At 40.3% G+C, this 18,878-nt stretch overlaps 1 protein-coding gene across 4 annotated transcripts in view; it reads right to left on the bottom strand.

The window, feature by feature from the left end:
* pkp4 (plakophilin 4) overlaps positions 1-18,878 on the bottom strand; it is a 119,128-nt gene that overhangs the window by 25,895 nt on the left and 74,355 nt on the right. For all 4 annotated transcript variants that reach the window (XM_042494706.1, XM_042494708.1, XM_042494707.1 and 1 more), the window contains 3 exons: positions 8,893-9,063; positions 3,234-3,444; positions 1,478-1,610 (listed from right to left, as the gene is read on the bottom strand). In XM_042494706.1, coding sequence (XP_042350640.1) covers positions 1,478-1,610; positions 3,234-3,444; positions 8,893-9,063 — 515 coding nt within the window. The remainder of the gene's footprint in view (positions 1-1,477; positions 1,611-3,233; positions 3,445-8,892; positions 9,064-18,878) is intronic.

The following is an 18,878-nucleotide window of genomic DNA, read 5'->3' as shown; positions in this document are numbered from 1 at the left end:
CTTTTATCTCAAGGGTACGGTTACACATGAGGCAACATGCTGAATGTGGGCAGTGCAGAGTGCAATACACAGAAAGCTAGCTTGTGTCAGTAATGTTATCTCTCTTGCAAATAAATAAGTGTATATAAATATGGTGATATTGGGACAAATTTCCATTTCCTGCTGTTCCATGCTTGTCTACTGACTCACTGCCAGTCAGGCAGCATTTCTCATGTGAAACACTTTGTATTTTTCATGGCCAATATCATACAATATTAGCTAGTTATACACAGCAACAGTCAGTGTCTCCACCACTTACTTACTTGCTACTGGTTGAGGCTGCGACTTCACTGGTCACAATTCACAGTTAAACTCCAATCGATGCAAAGAAGCAAATTTTATTTGCCACCTGAGGCAAATGTTTTATTTGCGCCTTTGCTCACATTGAATCGAAGTGGATGTTAGGCAAATGTACTCTCATATCAACCTGCACTTGACTTAATGCCCTTAATCTTCCAATAGTTATCAAAATATTTCAGTCTGGACGAAAGTGTTGGGCAGACAGTTCGACCCAAAACTTGGGTTGTATTATTGTGGCTCTGGACTTCAGTTCTATTGGATGTGATGACACTGACACACCAGAGTTATGCTTGGGGTCTTCCAAAGGGGAAAAGCGCTAAAAATAGGCTCTATCATGCAACAAGAAAGAATGAGATTAGCCAGTGGATTTGGCAGATTTAGCAGAAGTAAAACTGAAAGTGAACTGTAAGTTTTTGCACAACTATAGCAAGTATGTGAGGTCGAACTCAGACCAGAAGGTTGGTCTGTGAACTGTGATGGACATTTACCATTAGTTTGAGTTGTCATTAGAATTGTTTGCCTTTGTTTTCTCTTCCAAATAAAATTCTATTTTTATTGGAGTTCTGTTTACAATCTTTTAGATCATCTGCACACTTGGAATTGTTGGACCATTTTTTAGCAATGTTACTGCATTTGAATAGAACAAGTAATTGGAGCTTCCAAAATAATCACTAAGCCGTAATAACCTGCAGAGTCCCTTTAACCCTTTGAAACCTGAGCAAATTGCTTGATTTTGCTCAAAAACATGGAAAGAAGGCAATGAGCAACAGAAGAAGAAAACAGCTAAAAGCCAGTGTTTTCAGAATTAATAATGTTGTCGCATAATTCTAAATAGCTTTTTTGCCCTTGAAATTTTTCCCTAGCTCTTTTAGAATAATTTTCTAAATCTACTAATTTCTGGCAATTTGTGGAACATTTCTTACCAATTTGCTCATTTCCATTTTCCCATGTTTTTGAAAGAAATCACACAAATTTGCTCAGAGTTCACAGGGTTAAAAGTGACACATGGCACTGATGAAAGTACAAACATTGTCCATTATGTGCTCTAATTATCAGAAGTTAAGGTGGCAGAGCACATACAGTATGTCGACAGTCATTCTAATAAGACACAGTATAGCGTCAGTGGTACAGCACCTACCTCAGACTTGACTCGATTATCGCCAAAGCACAGGTGCTGCAGGTAGGCAGCTGCGTTGGCCTGCACTGACGGAAAGTGATGCTGCAGCATGTGAATCACCTCCATCAGCTCTGGGTCACGCCAAGCAAACTCCCTAAAATTACAGGTGGGGTGCAAAGGTATCAGAATGACGGCAGATTCAAAGTTGTCTCCTTAAAAAAACCAAAGAAAACACAGGCACAGTTTCCCTTAAAATGAATACTTTCAGCACCTCAGGATAAACCGATAAGCCCGAAAAATTACATTCACATCTGGTTCTATATACCAATCCACTTTGGTCACACTTGGATTGCTGCTTTTCTGTATGCAGCACACTAAAGACACAAGTGAGGACTGCATTGGCTCTCGAAGTACACTTAGGAACTTTAGCAATCTTAAGTCAATAACTGTTACATGTTTCTTATCAACATTTCTTCGACACAAAAGTGTCAAAAAATAGGTGGGAAACTGAGATAACTGGGGTCAGATGCATAAACAATGTGTATCCACAAAAACCATAGGTGTGCCTTTTCCCACACAGAAACTGGTGTTTACAAAGGAGGAATGTGTGGTGAGAATGTGCGCGGCTTATACATTTTTCAGAGCAGGCCTGCACACAGTTTTAGCTGAGATATCTGTATGTAATATGATATGGAAATTTAATATAAGTAGAGATACAGAAAACAATGTTTCAAGGTACAGCATTCAGTAAATGTCAATCAAAGGTGCATTTATAAAGTTATTGTAAAAGTATTTATGAATGATGAATATCAACATGTTTTTTCCATTTACATTCATGTCCCTGTTAGTTATTGTTTAATTTTATCATTTGGAGCATTTTTTTAAGTTAGTTTGCACATTAGCGCTGTGAATGAACCACTGATCCTACTGACATTTAATAATGACTATCGAGATTTCACTGTGACAATGATTTGCAGGAATATGATGAATTAGTGGCGTAGACGCTACAAAATATCCACAACCGTGCATAATGACGGCAGCTCTGCACAGTTGGAAAACCTCGTCGATGCAACACAGTCGGTGAAACGGAACTTTCTTCACTGTATTTCTCACTGACAGGTGAAATGATGGTGGAGGGGCACACATGTCAGTATGCAATATACACCTCTGCTTCTGTGCATACACAACAGTTTTAGTTGTGAATTTACAGAGTTTTATGCATCTGGCGCCTGGTGTTTGAGTTGTGACAGTTATGCTATTGCAGGCTGGTCAAACAGTTTAATTACATTGCAACATAAAGCGGCAAATTTCCCTGAGTAGAAATCCTCTTAAATATTCAAGGAGGAAATTTTACACACTTCCTGCACAGACCTGGGACATGGTGCCCCACCCCCCCGTTCAGCTGCACTCTCTTCAAGCACACTACAGCAACATACACGGGTGTAAACAAAGCTCCCAATGTGCAAGGTCAGGGGTTTACTGCAGAGGTCAACCCACTCTCCACGCTTACACGTCTGCGACAAGAGTAGACGCAGCACTTTAGCATATGTGAGAGTCCATTGTTAAGAGGCCAGGCAGAGTAGAGGCGGCTTAAAAGCCTGGGCTGCATGCAACTACCCAGGGGGCTCCCTGTTTGAATAGTAAGAGGACACTGGTGTTGACCCAGCAGAACAGGGATGCCTTGTAAGCATAAGTAGTCCCTTTGGATGACTGTTTCCTGCTACGCCATACTGGCTACTAACCGCTGCTTACGTCCACACAGTAAATTGTTACATACCTGGGATCCTTCTGAATGCTGTCTATAGAGGGTGAGCGGGTAGCACCATCGTCCATGACGACAGCCTGGCGAGTGTAGCTGGGATCGGAGGGCCGGTACTGAGCTGAGCGATACGGATCAGTGTAGGTGGCTGCTGTGTTAAGAGCATAGTTGTTTCTTTGGTAGATCATGGTGCTGCGCTGGCTGGGTGTCCTCTGGAGACTCCCCACACCTGAGGGCCAAAAAAATAAAAGCTTCAGACAGGAAGTTTAAACACATAAGTGAGATTAGCAGTGTTCAAACTCTGCTCACTTAAACCAAACTGAAAATACAAACATCCGGCTGTTTCATCAGTCTCAGCAACTTCTAAAATCTGGAACAAATTAATGATGAGGATAAAACACAGCTCCTGTGGCTCCACAAAGCAGAAGTCTTCTTCTTCAAAGAGGCTGTTTGCATGTTGTTTTTACAAGATTGTGTTTAACCAGAGGGATCCTGCTGCTTTCCAAAGAGGACTTGAGGACTCAACCTGCTCAATGATCCGCCAATCCTTTCTTTACCGCCTTCTCGCTTCTTTGCACCACTGTGTTCTCAAGCTAACTTTGCCAAACACAGCAGAGAGGCGATGGTAAACCATGACAAGCTCCAAAAACAGTCAGAGGTGCATCAGTAAAGCGGAATCTTCACGAACATGAAAAAAAGTTATCCCTCCAGACAAGGTCCAATGTTCAGCCTGACAGCATCTCGCTTCAGTCGTCTTCATCCTTTTTCATTTGCTCCTAGTGATATTATGACCTAGTTTTTTTTTTAACACAATGGGTCACAAACACAGAACTGCATAAACAAGCTGGTTGGATTTAGCCCTCCTTCTCACCACGTGACATGTGGCAGCGTGACTGCTGCGCTGGTCAGATCGGTATCAGAGTGCCAACAGTACTGGGCATGTGTATGCACACACTCCCTCCTACCAGAGACAACGACGTCAACTTGTGGGGCTGCTCCAAAAACACAATTTCTCACATCACTGCACTTCTATGTTGGGCAGCAGCACTTCCCTGCAATATGGTTATCTCCCAAAACAGAGCAAAAGACACTGGAGGATGAATTATAAACAACAAAGTGTAGCTCTGCCATTTTACTACAACTATCTCAAATCCATGCTTCATCTTTTCTTTGCTGGAAATCAGATTTATTCATCTCTGTCCCGTTCAAACAGATTTCCAGCTGACCTGGCCCAGGTTGCACTAATCACAAATATTTATCTAATATGGGGTGTGTTTCATATGATGATTGACAACTTGTGGAGCCTTCGTGCTCACAAAATTCGCAATGACTTAATTCATGGCTTGTGTACCCTGGTGCCTAGGATACTACAGTGACGATAAACCTAAATGAGTGCCATTAAGGCATTTACCAAGATGGCTGAAGCTGATGGGGAACTTTCTGTTGAAGTACCATATTCAAATTTTAATGGCAAAAACATCTGCTGGTAAAAAGCAAAAAAAGTTGTTGAACAGGTCTAAAATATGTCTATATAAATTTTCGAGTACAGGCATAGGTATAAAATAGAAGAGTTAAATGCACAGAACCACATGCTTTCCTCTGAGGCTGAAAAATGAATCCAATGCTGAAGTAGAAAAAAAATGTTCCTGTTATAGCCACTTCAGACTGGCTCCAAAACAGAGTAAATTTCCATAGATACCCATGTCAAAATAATACCCAACTTTATGGTATAAAACAAACATGAAAAAAAATGGTTTTGGGTGACTATAGATAATTTCAACATTCATGACAGAGTGGAGGATGTTTTTTTTTAATAAGTCACCCATTTATGCTACATTTAAGGATAAAAGCTATTTAAGGGCGAGATCTCTTGAGTGACAGGCTTTCTTTGACGCTTCACTAAAGGCTATGAGTCAGATCTGCCCGTCACTCCTCCACAGCTCCAACCTCTCATCCAAATATGGTCACTTCTGGCTCCAAAAAACCAGATGGCAATGCCAAAATGCAGAACTAGGGGGAGACGGGAGTCTAAAGACCAATGGGGAACGTCACTGTAGCCACCGCTGGTATTTGGTATTTGTTGCGCACAAAAATGTTTTTCTTTTAGGGAAAATTCAGAAATGAAAATTACAGTGCACATCAAAATCACCTATTCGCCTATTATCAAGTGTAATGAGCTGCCAGAATTTCAAGCTGTGCTTGCCATTCTGGTATCAGACGCAGAAAGAGACTTTTCCTTGGCTTTGAGATTCAAGAACAGAGAACGCAGCTTAAAGCAGCGACTGCGGACAATATTATTATTATAGAAGCAGCATGGTTGGTGATTGATTCTGATAAACCATGGTCATGGTTATGTATGATCTGAATTCATTCATTCAAAAATAAAAGACTTTAAAGTGAGTGATTGTGCTGCCTGTTTGTTTATTCACAGCTCAGGTTGAGGGACTTCTATTAACCCTTTGACACCTGAGCAAATTGGCTTGAATTCTTTCAAAAACATGGAAAGAAGGCAATGAGAATCTTATGAAGAAATCACCTGAAAATTAGCAAATAATAATTATTTAAATAATATTGATTTTTCTCTTTTGGGACATTTTTTCCAAGCTTTACGTAAAAGTAATTTTCCAAATCTACTTAATTTGTTAAACATTTTTTTTACCAATTTGCTCATTTTTTTTGAAAGCAGCACAAGAAAAGTCATTCCAAGTTTTAAAGAATTAACAGGTCGAGGAGTTTCCAGATTTGACATGGATATTCCGGGTCTCCTCTTTGTGGGCGGGTGCGGGTTTACAAAACTGGACATGTACAGGACTTTGGTTGTGGGTCTATCCAATTGCGTCCAGACCTATTTTGGTTTACGGCCGTTGATAATGCCGCTGGAAAGATAAAACTTAAAGGTTCAAGACAAACGTGCATTTGGGATTTGGACTAGTGACATCTTGCTCTCACTTGCAGAAGTACAGCATAAGCTTCCGGAAAAATCCACAGAACACATGGAAAGCCAGTGGGTGGAAAATGGCCTATTGAAATTTCATTTCACAATATAACAAAGAAAACTCTGGCATCAAAATTGGATTTTTCTAATGAGGTAGCTCTTACAAAGACTCCATATTGAACAGCCCTTCCAGCTCCACCCCGCTCGCCTATTCTCAATATAGCTGGCATAAACACATTATAGAGGCTCGTCTGGGGGCTTCTTCACTGCATCAATAGCATTTATTAGTGAACTTATCGGTCTAAGCAGATCTCCTGTGTGCCAAGGAGAAGGCTGAAAGGAGTATGTGTGTGTGTCAGTGCAAACTAAGCATGTGTATTTGAGGCAGGAGGGATGATGAGATGAGAATGCCAACATCAGGAGAGCTGGAAGAGAGCAGGCTGTGGATGTGGGTAACCAAGCTGTCCCCTGGCCCCTCCATCCTTCTTCTCATTCTCAGTGTGACACACGGGTAATGGACTCCTTTGTGGCAGGATGACATATCAGTACCTGCCTATTAACTCATGTCTCACCCTTTCTGCTGACAGTGGAGCGAGGAATGGAAAAGAGGCAGGGAAGGAGAGGCTGACAAAATGAAAGAAAAATAGAAAGCAGGAGAAAAAAGCGAGAAAGAAAGACATAACATGGGTAGCAGTGGAGCTAAAGGGCAGATGGACAGAGAAAGTGTGTTCTTTGAGGAAGACAAAACAGCAGAGTCAAGGGGCTGTGGATTGGATGGAAAAGACTTGAAGGGAACATCTGAGCTAGATCACAAAACAAGAAAGTGCTCTTAAAGTGAAGATGGGTCAGCTTGAAATGAAAATATTATGAGAGGAAAAAATGTGCTTATCTTGACCTGCATGACGATACAGAGGCAGAGTGAGCAAAAAGGAGAGACAATTTGGTCTGGATATCATTTGATAGCCTAATCTCTCTCACACACACACACATACACAAACACACACACAGACTCAAAACAAAACACAATGTGTATCATCTGTTAAATGTAGCAGAGGTTTCCAGCTTTTTGTGTTTTAGTCATTTTAGTTATCTTGGTGAAACAGCATGAGGAACACAGTGCATGCTGATCAAGTAGCTAATGACAGTCTGATTACCCTCCTGTACTGATGGCAAATTAAATCAAAATGAGACAGACCATGCAAAGTTTAAGGTAATGACCACAAACTAGCCTTTAAAGGTGTAAATTATTATATACACTTGTCATAGTGTTTCCTTGTGGCATGGTAGGATGTATTCCTTGGCCTGGGACCTGTCTTTAGCTCATGATTGAGAACAGTGTTGGGGGTCAGCTCTCAAAAAAGGTAATGTTTTACATATTACTTGTTACTTTTTTGAAAAAGAAAAAAAAATAAAATAATAACTTTACTTAATCACTAATCAGTACTGTTGTTACTCCACAATATCACCTGACATGCATCAGGGTTTCCCACAGTCATTATCTGTGGTGGCCCGTGAACATTAAAACATCTGCTGCAGCGTACTGATCTTGTATTTTTGGAGCTGGACTATTCATTAGGAGTACTATTGGAGCATTAAGTTATTCATTGAAACTCTCAGAGCGAAGAGCGGAATCTGGGCACAGACAGAGCAGCAAAACACCAGGTACAGTGAAAGTGAAACTTAACCACCCACTGCGCTGGGTTGAACAGTTCGTTTTGACTCACCCTGAAGCTGCTTATCCATTGATCAGATTGAAACATTTATCATACACCCCGAGCGACTCAGACTACTCAAACTGCTGGTAAAGAAATTTTTTTTTTTTACTCATGACAAGTTCTGACTGCATTTGCAGATCCGCAAAAATGTCTGGATTTAAAGAGGGGACAGACACAGAATGTAAAAAAGGGACACACACAATGACATTAGATGAATAAATAAATAAATAAAAGGAAACAGTTTGCTTTTTGTGTTACTGACAAATGTAATATGATCACCAAATAATGCGTGTTCCCCCAACTAGGCAATCGTAAGCATTTAATGATTATTGGTAAAGTTAACAATCAGTTAATCAATTAATTATTTGAAAAAAAAAACAAAGACTTTGCTTATTTCAAACAAATGTATTTTCCCCAATTAATGCTCACAGCCACATGTTGCATATACTTCAATTAATTGTTATCATCCCTACTTCCACCACTGGTTGGGAACCACAAGGCTTAAAAAATAGTTTTACTGTCACTTCTGCTGTTGTTCTAATAATCCAGCAGGCAAACTCACATGAATATACCAAGAAAAATGTATCTTTAGTCCTAAAAGGACAATGAGCATTTTGGAATAAAACCTCCTATAAATAATATGTTTACTGACAATTACTTTATAATTATCATCTTCAACTGGGACCACTTCATTGCTGCACTTGCAGACCTTTTCAGCACCTGAACCTTTTGTCATAACCACAATGCAAATTAAATTCACAAAACAATAGCAGGAGTATTCGTGTTAGTCCTCAAGTCCTCTTAACACGAATACTGTATGTCGTGTTAAATACAAACTTTTAATGAACATCAGTTTAAGATGAAAGCCAATAAATGAGAGGCAATTAAGTAATACACGAGGACAGGTGTAGGTTGGTTGTGTTTTATGGTGTCATGTTCGTTGTGGGTGTTTTAACTTTGTCCTTGTAGTTTTTGATTTTTTTTACTTGCCTTTGCAGTTTTACCATTTAAATAATGTGGGACTCACCTGAGGTGCTCCTGTAGAGGGTGCCCTGCTGCGTGTGGCTGGGGCTGCGGTACAACGGGCCCTGGAACGTACGATCCTCATAGATTGGTGCAATGTGGCGCTCAGGGGACATGGCTGACCTTAAGTCCTGGCCCAGCTGACTGTGTTGACTGGCGTATGAGCTCCTTATTCCTGGAGGCAAAGGAGAATAGTTAGTGGATAAGTGGTTAGCAGCAGAATGGTCTGCTGATTACACAGATTGTTTGATAAGTAAAGCGTTAAAGGTTTGGGCCAGCTGTCAATGAACTCCCATGTGTGCTGTCAAAGTGTCATTGAGGGATGCAGTGAATGACATTCAGCTTCTTAGTGTGATTTTTTTCTTGAAACAGTATCGAATAAATGTCTAAAACATATCCAAGTATGAAATAAGAGGGTAGACAAGAAGAAAACAGAAACAGAGCTGTTTTAGGCAGCCACTGATTTCCATTTATTCTGTTAAGGAATGAAAATCAGTTTAAGGGACTTGATACTTGCTTGATTTAGGTAATCAATCACAGTAAATGACATGTCTCCTTTAATTGTCGTCAAAGTTAATGTCATTGCTGCATGACAATGTGGTTCACTGATATGCAGAGTCTGCTCTGCATTAACATACAACAATAATGCACCAGTGACAAGAATAAAAGCAGACGTGATGCTCATATCACTGTGACCTCTCTCAAATAAGATTTTGATCTGTGAGTTAATTTCAACACTGGGTGAAAATAAATGGAAACAAACAGTAAAAACATACTCACAAAACACAGGACTAGGATCTGTTTTGGGATTTAACTGTCCGTAATGTATAGCTCATATTTAAAATATTTTTGAAGTAAATAAGTATATGTGAGTTAAGAAATACTGGCTAAAACATACAAAAAATAAACATGGTTCTTTTCCAACAATAAAAAACTTGAACTGCATTATGACATCACAGCAGAGATGAGCTCTGCCCTTGTCATCAATTCAGTTTTATCCTATTTGTCATTTGTGTGAAATGTTGTCACGATTAGTAGCTGAATTCTTGATTTAAAAAAAACCCAAACAGTTTTAGGTCAAGGCGACCTTTGACCACTAAAATCCATAATTGTTGAGTCCAAGTGGATGTTTGTGCCAAATTTGAAGACATTCTATCAAAGCGTTTTTGAGATATTGCATTCACGAGAATGGGACGGACTGAAGGACAACCCGAAAAAAATAATGTCTCTGGCCACAGCTATTAACAGTGCAGAGGCATAGAAAGTTAAAAGTACCAATTGGCTCTCCCATCGTCTGTTATTGTTAATCAACACTGCATGAAGTTGACATACACACTGCCCACACACATACCTCAGCTAAATTTATATTCCAATTTAATATCACATCCATTAGAAAAATTAAAGCACAGGATGGTAGAATAATAAAACTATGGTGTCCAAATTTAATTTTGACACTCCAAGACTTAAAAATCACATATATAAATCCCGTTTCCAGTTCTCTGTAAAGCTGGAAATCCTTGACACACAAAGCAAACTTCAGGGAAGTACAAAAGTGCTGATATCACGCATGGTACTTAAACACAACACAACCACGGCCAATTAAGATTTACCTTGCAACATTCACGTATGTTCTGCGCCTGCCTAAGAGGACATAACTAAGTAGTCTGTATTTGCACTAAAAAGACCTCTGTGGAGAAATGAACAATCAAACTATCCAACCATTGGCGCTGTGAATATAATGACACAATCTTAAATACTTGATAAACAAATTGAGAACATGTATGATTCAGAACTCTAGCTTATTAGTTTTGCATTGGTGTTTTCAGACAGCTGTCTTGTGGAGGAAGACGAGGTGGAAGCAGATAGTAAATACTGCTCTGCACTACATGGGTAAAATGAGCCACTGATGAAGGCCAAACCATATTGGACCAAGAAGAATGTAAACCGATCAGAGCAGATGTTAGTACATCTGTGTTACAGGAAAAAGCTAACCTGATGATGGTGAGAAAAGGAAACACACAGCTGAGCGGCCAAATTGAAAATACTTTACAACAAAAGTCACTATAAAAACAGACTGTGGGGGCAGCGTGAAGCAGCAAGTCTTGTCTGACTCAGATTCAGTCCAGATGTGAGACAGTAACAGCAGATTGAGGCAACAGCATCTGTTACTCTGAGTCTGTTCATTTAAAGAAGACCCACGGCTTAGAGACTCCTCACCCAATCACCTTCATTCCCACCCAACCATCCTCAAAATGCCCCGAAATCCCATTACAAACACAGCTTTCAGATGTAATTAATAACATTTCTGGAGTTTTCAGTGTTACTCTGTCACAACTCAAAGTGCTGAAATCATTATTCCCATTAGCCAAGGAGTAATAAAATCCTCCTTCCTGTGAAACCCACTGCTGACAGTTTAAATGAGCCTGTTTGTCTACACACTCCCCAGCAGGGTGAGCAGGGTTGACAGGGAGAAATGTGCAATTATACCAAAAAGCAATAAGTAAAAAGATTATTATGATTAAAACATAGTCCAAAATTGAATCTAATGGTTCTGTCTCCTGAGAGAGAGCCTCACATTACCTTGAATATCGCTGTATAGGACATGGATGATGGACTGGTAAGTTGCAAAACTGAAAATAATGAAGATCTAATGCTTGAAAATGGACCACTATTACCGCATGATCGAGCTCATCATTTTCCTGATTTAATCAAACTTGGGGTGAATGTGTTATTGTGACAAGAAGGACAATAATGGTCATGATTTCACTGTGAAGCTCTGCAGATGCCATGAATTTTTGATGGACTACGCACTCATTTGAAGAAATTGAGGACACATTGAGAAGTAGCAGACCAGGTGGATATGCTTTTCTTTAATCTCCATTTTTTTCACTCTGCATTGCTATGTTTTTGTGTTTGTGCAAAATTTCACATCAGTGAAGCTCACTATGCTGTGAAGCCCAGTGGACCAGTATACAGCTGGCATCTAACTGCTCATTGCACATTCCACGAGCCTCCAAAACGTCACTTGGGTCCTCTCCAACTGCGCGAGCTCAGGCGCAGACTGCCGATGAACACTAGCTCTGCCATGCAGAACCAGCTAAATGAGGGATTCTTGTCACAGTTTGAGACGGAAGAAATTATTAAATAATAATGTTTGCCTCCTTTGGGAGCAGAGGGCCTCTGGGGGAAAGGCGACTTAAGATTTTAGACGTAGATGGAGGGCCGGACTGAGGCTGACCTCTGAAGCACAAGGCAGTTCAGAAGTTGAGGTCTGCAGGGGGCATCAATAGACCCTGTTAACCTCCAGCTGCATGACAAATGCAGAAGAGCATGAACTAAATAGAGAAATGGTTGGTGAGTTTAAAAGATGGTTGCAGCAAAGATTATGAACTGGCTAAGAGCACCAAGCTGACGGTCTGCTTTTGGTCAATACTGGGTCGTTGGTGAGCGTCTGTCGCCCTAGGCTTTTATTTAGACCAACTCAGCATGTTGAATCCGCGTTGGAGATGGCGGAGCCATTTGGAAAGTGAAGTTGCTCTCATTGACAGTCAAGTATTAAAATAAATGTGTTATATGAAATTATTATCGATTCATTTCTTAGGGAGAAATAGTTTGTAGTTGTTTGTGGTTTCGTTTGCTAATGCACGCTTACTTTGTTCTTTCAGACTCAGGTCATGTTGTAATGTGGTAACTTGCTAGCATCTAGCATCTTGAATCCTACTTTCAGTCTTCTTTTTGAATGACACATACAGACTACTGCCACCTGCTGTTATGGAAAGTGATTTTCTCTCATTCAAGTGCAGAACCTACATGCTAGTTGGCCGTTGGCTGTAGTCTTTGTGGCAGAGACACAGACGCCACTAGTTTGATGTCAGTTTAGCGTGTCTGGGCCTGAGAGGAGAGCTACACCAATTTTCAAAATTCATACATGTCATTCCTAATGGTCTATGACAACATCATTAAACATGAAAAACTCTCCCAAATCTAAACACTAGAGTGGTGAAACTTAAATTTATGATGTCATAGGGTATAAAGTCTGCAGCTGATCCACAGACAATAAATGTTGAAAGATGTTTGAGCATGTTTCAGTATATTGGAACATGTTATGTTTCAAAACTGAGGACACTACCATGAAATAAAGTTCATTTTGATGTAGCTCATGTTCACAAATATTGATTAAATTTTCCTCAGCCATGGAAAAAACATGTTGGAATTCTTATTTAGGTGGTGTTCCCATTTGAGTCTACTTAATAGACAGATAAACCACTTTTTAGAAACATTAATGCTGAAGTTTGAACAGCGGGTGTCCTGATCAGGTTTGCAGTATTAGATTAGCTTCTAAATCCTCTATATTAACAGACATATTTTGTGTAGGGCAGCAGCATTTACAGACATCCTTGGATTTATGAACAAAACTGTGGGGGCTGTGTTACAAGTTGACGTTTTTTTTCCGAATTTTCAGTTTTGGTTGATTTCCAAAATCAAAAAACTTGCCTACTTTGCCTATGCAACAGGCTGGCCCCTGCCAATCGCACCCCACCCTCCTGCTGACCACACGCTGAACAGCAGTCCCACTCCACACCTGCTACCAGCTCATTTCCCTATTGTTTAAGAACTGCTTGGTGAAAATAAAAACTAATTTTATGTTTTTAATTTAAAAAAAATAGTGCATTTTTTCAACACTGATTAACAAAAGCAATGCACCTCTTAATGTAAAGCTTTTAGAGCAGCTTGGAGGGTTTTAGACACTCCAGGGTGAATGTCTCTTAGCTTTTAGTGTCCTCTTGTGTTTTTGTGCTAAATGATAAATTGCAGCTACAATATATACTGCAGGTTCACAATTTCATACTTATCAACAGATTCTATTAAGACCAAAACTTGAACTTAACTATGAATTACATAGAAACAAGTACTTTGAAATAGCAGGCATGTTGTTGTGCAAGGTGTGAAGTAAAACAGAATAATGCTGCTGCTGCTGCTGTGTGCTGTAGTGGCACACTCAATAGCCCAGGAAGCCTTTTACTCTGTGGTGGTGCACACAATAGCTACTAGCAGCAGCTTGGCAGGAAATCAGTTCAGTTTCTCTTGTTCAAAGGTTTAAAGGGGGTGAGGATATGAAGAGAGAGGAGGTAGCGGGGAGACACGAGGAAAAGGCGGGAGCACCAGAGAAGAAAGCGGTGATAGAATATACGAGGAGGAGGAAAAGAAAGGATGAAAATGAAAGGAGGGTTAATGAGGCCGTCTAGGACCACCAGGGACTTCTCATCCCGTGTAAAGCCTGGCTGTGACCAAGAGACAGGGACAGAATCTCCCCGGCACAGGTGCCTTCATGCATATCTCTCCCACTCAGCAGCCTGACTCCTGAAAGTAGCAACATTCAAACAACCTTAGAGGAGACTAATCCGTCTGCCTTCTTTATTCTGCTCCCCCGGTAGAAGGGCTGCAGTCACTTCTAAAAAGCATCTGCAAATTGTCAGGGAGAAATAACATACTGCTGTCTATTGAGGATGAATGGCCCACATTCCTGGTGCGTTATAGTCATTTAATTCTCCCCCTCAGCCCTCTCACCGTGGCTTTAACAGATTGCACTTGGCAGAGACTAGATGAAGGGCGGTGGCGGGCTTGGCGCGTGCTCGCTCTGGAGAAACAAACACTTAAATGGATGCAGCTGACTGAATTCCTCAACAAAAATAATTCTCGAAATCCCTCTCCAAACAAACAAGAGAACTGGAATGATCACCAGAAAAAGTCGTTATAGTTAAAAGTGAGAATAGCTGTAAAAAAGAAAGTGTACCACGGTGACTTGGCTGTCAGATTGAGACACACACAGATATGCTATTTCCACTCACTCTTTCTTTGTCCTGCTCTGTTTTGAAATGGACATTGAGCGTAATGAGCACATTATTAGGGACAATTTGTCTTCATTTTCCATTTTTCAGCAGCGGAGGGAAGGCATGACTTCCTGCCAATGACAGTGGAGGGAGGGGAGCCAGATGGGTGGTATGAAAAAAGCAGATAAGGGGAAAAGAGAAGATAGGAGACAGAGAATACGAGTAAAGGGAGAGAAGTCTGCTGAAAGGAAAACAAAGGAAACCAGAGCAAGAGAAAGGTGAAGAAAGGAGGCAAAACATCCTCTGATTGATACTGACAGAAAACCACCAACAGCAACAATATCAAGGTTAGGCTGTCAGATGGAATTTGCCAAATGCTTGAAATTGAGCCTGATCACATGATCATCCCATTTCCCTCTACTATGGCTCATCAAACACTTAACTGACAAATTACTGTGTTAGCAGTGAGGCTCCACTGTAGTGTATGTGAGAGAAAAGGAGACAGTCAGGGGGACAGGAGCGTGAGAACAACGCGAGAACGAGGCTGGTGTCTCACTCTGCTCAAAGGACAGAGACTGAAAACTCATTTGTGTCTGCCCGAGGCATCATCGCTCAGAGCAGAGTGACGTAACTGCCTATTTACAGGAACCAGAGAATGCACCTGAAAATGAACACCTGACAGAATGGTAACAAATAAGAGGAGGATTGCTGAGGAGAGGTCACACTGCCTCTGTGATTTAAGCAGGGTTTGCACAGACAGGGGTGAGTCAAATTCAAGGACTTTCAAGTACTTACTTAAGCACTCATTTTTATTTTCAAGGATGAAATTGTTTTTTCCACAACTATATGTCGTAAGAAAATTGTGCAAATACCTAAATGAGCAACCATGCCTACAGGGCCGACAGTCAGCCTACTATTAATTAACTGCTGCTTATTTACTGCCAAATTACAGTTCAAAAATGGTGCAGCTGACACTGCTCTGGTGTGAATGTTTTTCAGGCTAGTGAAACATCCTGGTGTTGACTATTTACAGTAAAGTAGTTTATCATAAGGATGCATTATATTGAATTTTTTGCCAACATCCGATATGCTGATACATAACATTTCATTTTGCCAATAAATGATACCAATATCGATATATTCACTTTGTTTCCCAACTAATTTCAATGATCATCAAGACTCATATTATGTATACGATTATCATGATGGCCCACCAGCAGATGAAGACATTAAATAAAATGCTTTTTAGTGTATGTAATATACGGAAGCCCTAAGCGGACGTGTTTTTTTTTTTTTTTTTTTTTTACAAGCCGTTTTCTCGAGATAACGAGATAATATCTTGTTATAACGAGATAATATCTTGTTATATCGAGAAAACGGAGTTTGTTTTCCTGAGATATTATCTAGTTATCTCCAGAAAACGAACTTTGTTTTTTGGTTTGTTTTTTTAAACTTTATTGAATGAACGTCAGAAGAAGTGGCGGGTGGATGATGTGACAGCAGGTGCCGTGCGGTGTTCAGCGCGGACAAATGCGTGCAGGTTCTCGCCCCTGCACGTACCAAAAAGCACCGGAGCAACAGTATAATAATCTAGTTATGATAACTGATGAATTTGGGTGATGTGTTCCTGTAATAATCATCTTACCTTGCGCATTTGTCCGCAAGGTAATATCATTCATTGTGCATTATAAGAAAAATACATCAACTTAGGTTTGATGTTTTTACATGTTCATCCCTAGTTTATCATTCTGTTATCCTGTGTCAAATTCAAGTCCTTCAAGCACCTCCAGCACCTTGTACAAAACCTGTTTTGAGATGGATTTCGAGCAGATTGATATCTTTTACAGGTATCCTGCACCAGTGAAGGCTGGAAAACACAACAACCTTCTTGTCTGACCATCGGCACCGCTCCACTAAGAAGACAAAGAGTTTAGAGTTTGCTAGCACACGAGCTAGTACCAAGGCCAAAACAAGCTGCTGGTGATAGTTCTACAGTCAAACCCCAGCAGCAGTCACATGTCTGCATTTTCAGCCAAACTACTAGACAAAATAAGAACCCAGGACATTTTTACTCATTTGTATATTTTTGTGACGCAATGTGTGTTGTTGTAGAAAATACATGTAAGTTAAACTTGCTTATCTTTACTGTATAACAACATTGTTTTAATTACCTTCTTAAGGCTTGAAAATAAAAACACATACAGTTTTAAGTAATCAGTCTGCTAAGATTGCTTCAAGTAGAGCAGTGTTTTTTGGGTTTTTTTTGCCTTGCTGGTCAGTGTGCTGTGCAGTGTACTTCTGAGGACGTTCTGGCCTCCAGATTGTGCTGCGGATTGTGCACTCTTGACTTTCACACTACTCTTTGGTTCAAGCAGCTGCAGACATGCAGGAGGAGAGAGAATGCTCTTCTGCTTAGAAATGGTGAGGTTACAGCTCACAGCAAGTTAATATGCCGTAGTCTCTGACTTTTGTTTATTATCTAGTGTGTTGGCAACAAATTTTGTTGGACATTTGTGATCTGTTGTTAGAGCTGTTAGTTTGTTTACTATATTACATGAATACCACTGTCACACTGACCATCCGACTGAGCCCTGTTCAACCTTTATATGGAAAAAAAAACAAAGAAATTGTCAAATATGTGTATCGAGATGCAAAATCTGATTTGACTGACATAATTCTGAGTCATGTACAGTTCTAGAAAGATGTCGCAAATGTGTTACTGCATTGGATTTTTAGAAATTCTGCACTTAAATCTGGCTCAGAAACAAAACTGCTGCCATGGTTCCCCCTAAGGCCAGGCTTGGACAAAACAATGCAGGTTCATGTCGATCATAGCTCTACTGCTGACAGTTAAACCCCAATGTGGCATGTGCTACTAAAGCTGATAACACTACAATAAACCTGGAAGAAATGACTGTTAGATAAAGATGATTATTTAACAGAGAACATGTAAAAAAGGTACATGTGCATGCAGCACCTACATGCAAACACAACACAATGAGGATGATGGGACACCACTGTCAACAACCAAAAATGTTCACCTTGAACGTCATCGTCAACCAGGGCATCTGAGGATATCCCCAGGCAGCATGAAGTCAAGCAGAAAACAGTCCATTAACCTTGGAACCATAATACAGTGATTTGCTGAACAAGTGCCTCTTTTACGTTTTGGAAGAAAACAAAAATGCACTTGGCTTTAATGGTGGAATTGTGCTTTCTTTTACCAGCTAAATGACAAGTTTTATTTCTCTCTCTGGCTGAAATCCCTTCATATAATACTGAAATGTGAACAAAAGGTATGATTTTCTGGTGTAATAACTGTGGTTTTCATTATTTGTCAGAGCTACATTCTTATCTAGAGGAGATACCTAAAAAAGTGAGAGCTGAGAATGAATCAGTACAGGCGGTCCTCTTCCTCTGGCTGAGGGGAAAACTGCTTGGCTCCAGATTTAAACAAGATATGTGTTTGGTTAAAAAATACTCGCCAGTCCTACAAAGGAAGACACACACAGGCTAGTATGGTTTTCATGTTATCATCTTCCTGATCTCCTCAACAGTTCTGATTAAATTACACGCACATACAAACACACACAGCTATATGGCCACCTCGCTTTGTCCTCGGTGAGTGCCCACAATATCGCCGTGATAATGCACTCCTGAAAATAGTGGCTACGAATGGGACTCCATTATGTGTTGTGGAAATGTTTTCCTCTACCTTCTCTATTATTTCACTACATGGGTGTATAATTAAATTGCTTATCGCGTACCTGCAAATTGAAACTGCCTTTGCACAAACACCATGTATACTTAAAATGAACCAATATTCTTGATAAACGTGCTCAATATAAAGAGCGACTGAACTGTGGATGAAAATATTGTATTTGTCTTCCGGTGGCTAAACCCTGCTTGAAATGTGTTCCAGTGTGTAGGATTTAGAGACATCTAGCGGAGAGGACTGCAGAGTGCAACCGGCTGAAACTCTCTCCCGTGTGCCAAACGTAAACTCCACAACATGTCCGCGAGGGTCCGCAAGGGTCCACTTTGGTCCGTGTGACATAAATGTTGTAATCCACCAATGTTCACACAAAAAGTGCACGGACTCCTACGCAGACATGCTTGTGCAGCCCGTTGTTTGTGACTGTAAGTGAAGCAAGAAACT

This window comes from Plectropomus leopardus, chromosome 10, assembly GCF_008729295.1.
Source record: "Plectropomus leopardus isolate mb chromosome 10, YSFRI_Pleo_2.0, whole genome shotgun sequence".
NCBI lineage: Eukaryota > Metazoa > Chordata > Actinopteri > Perciformes > Serranidae > Plectropomus > Plectropomus leopardus.
The sequence above is the reverse complement of the archived record's forward strand: the minus strand, read 5'-3'. Positions and strand labels throughout refer to the sequence as shown.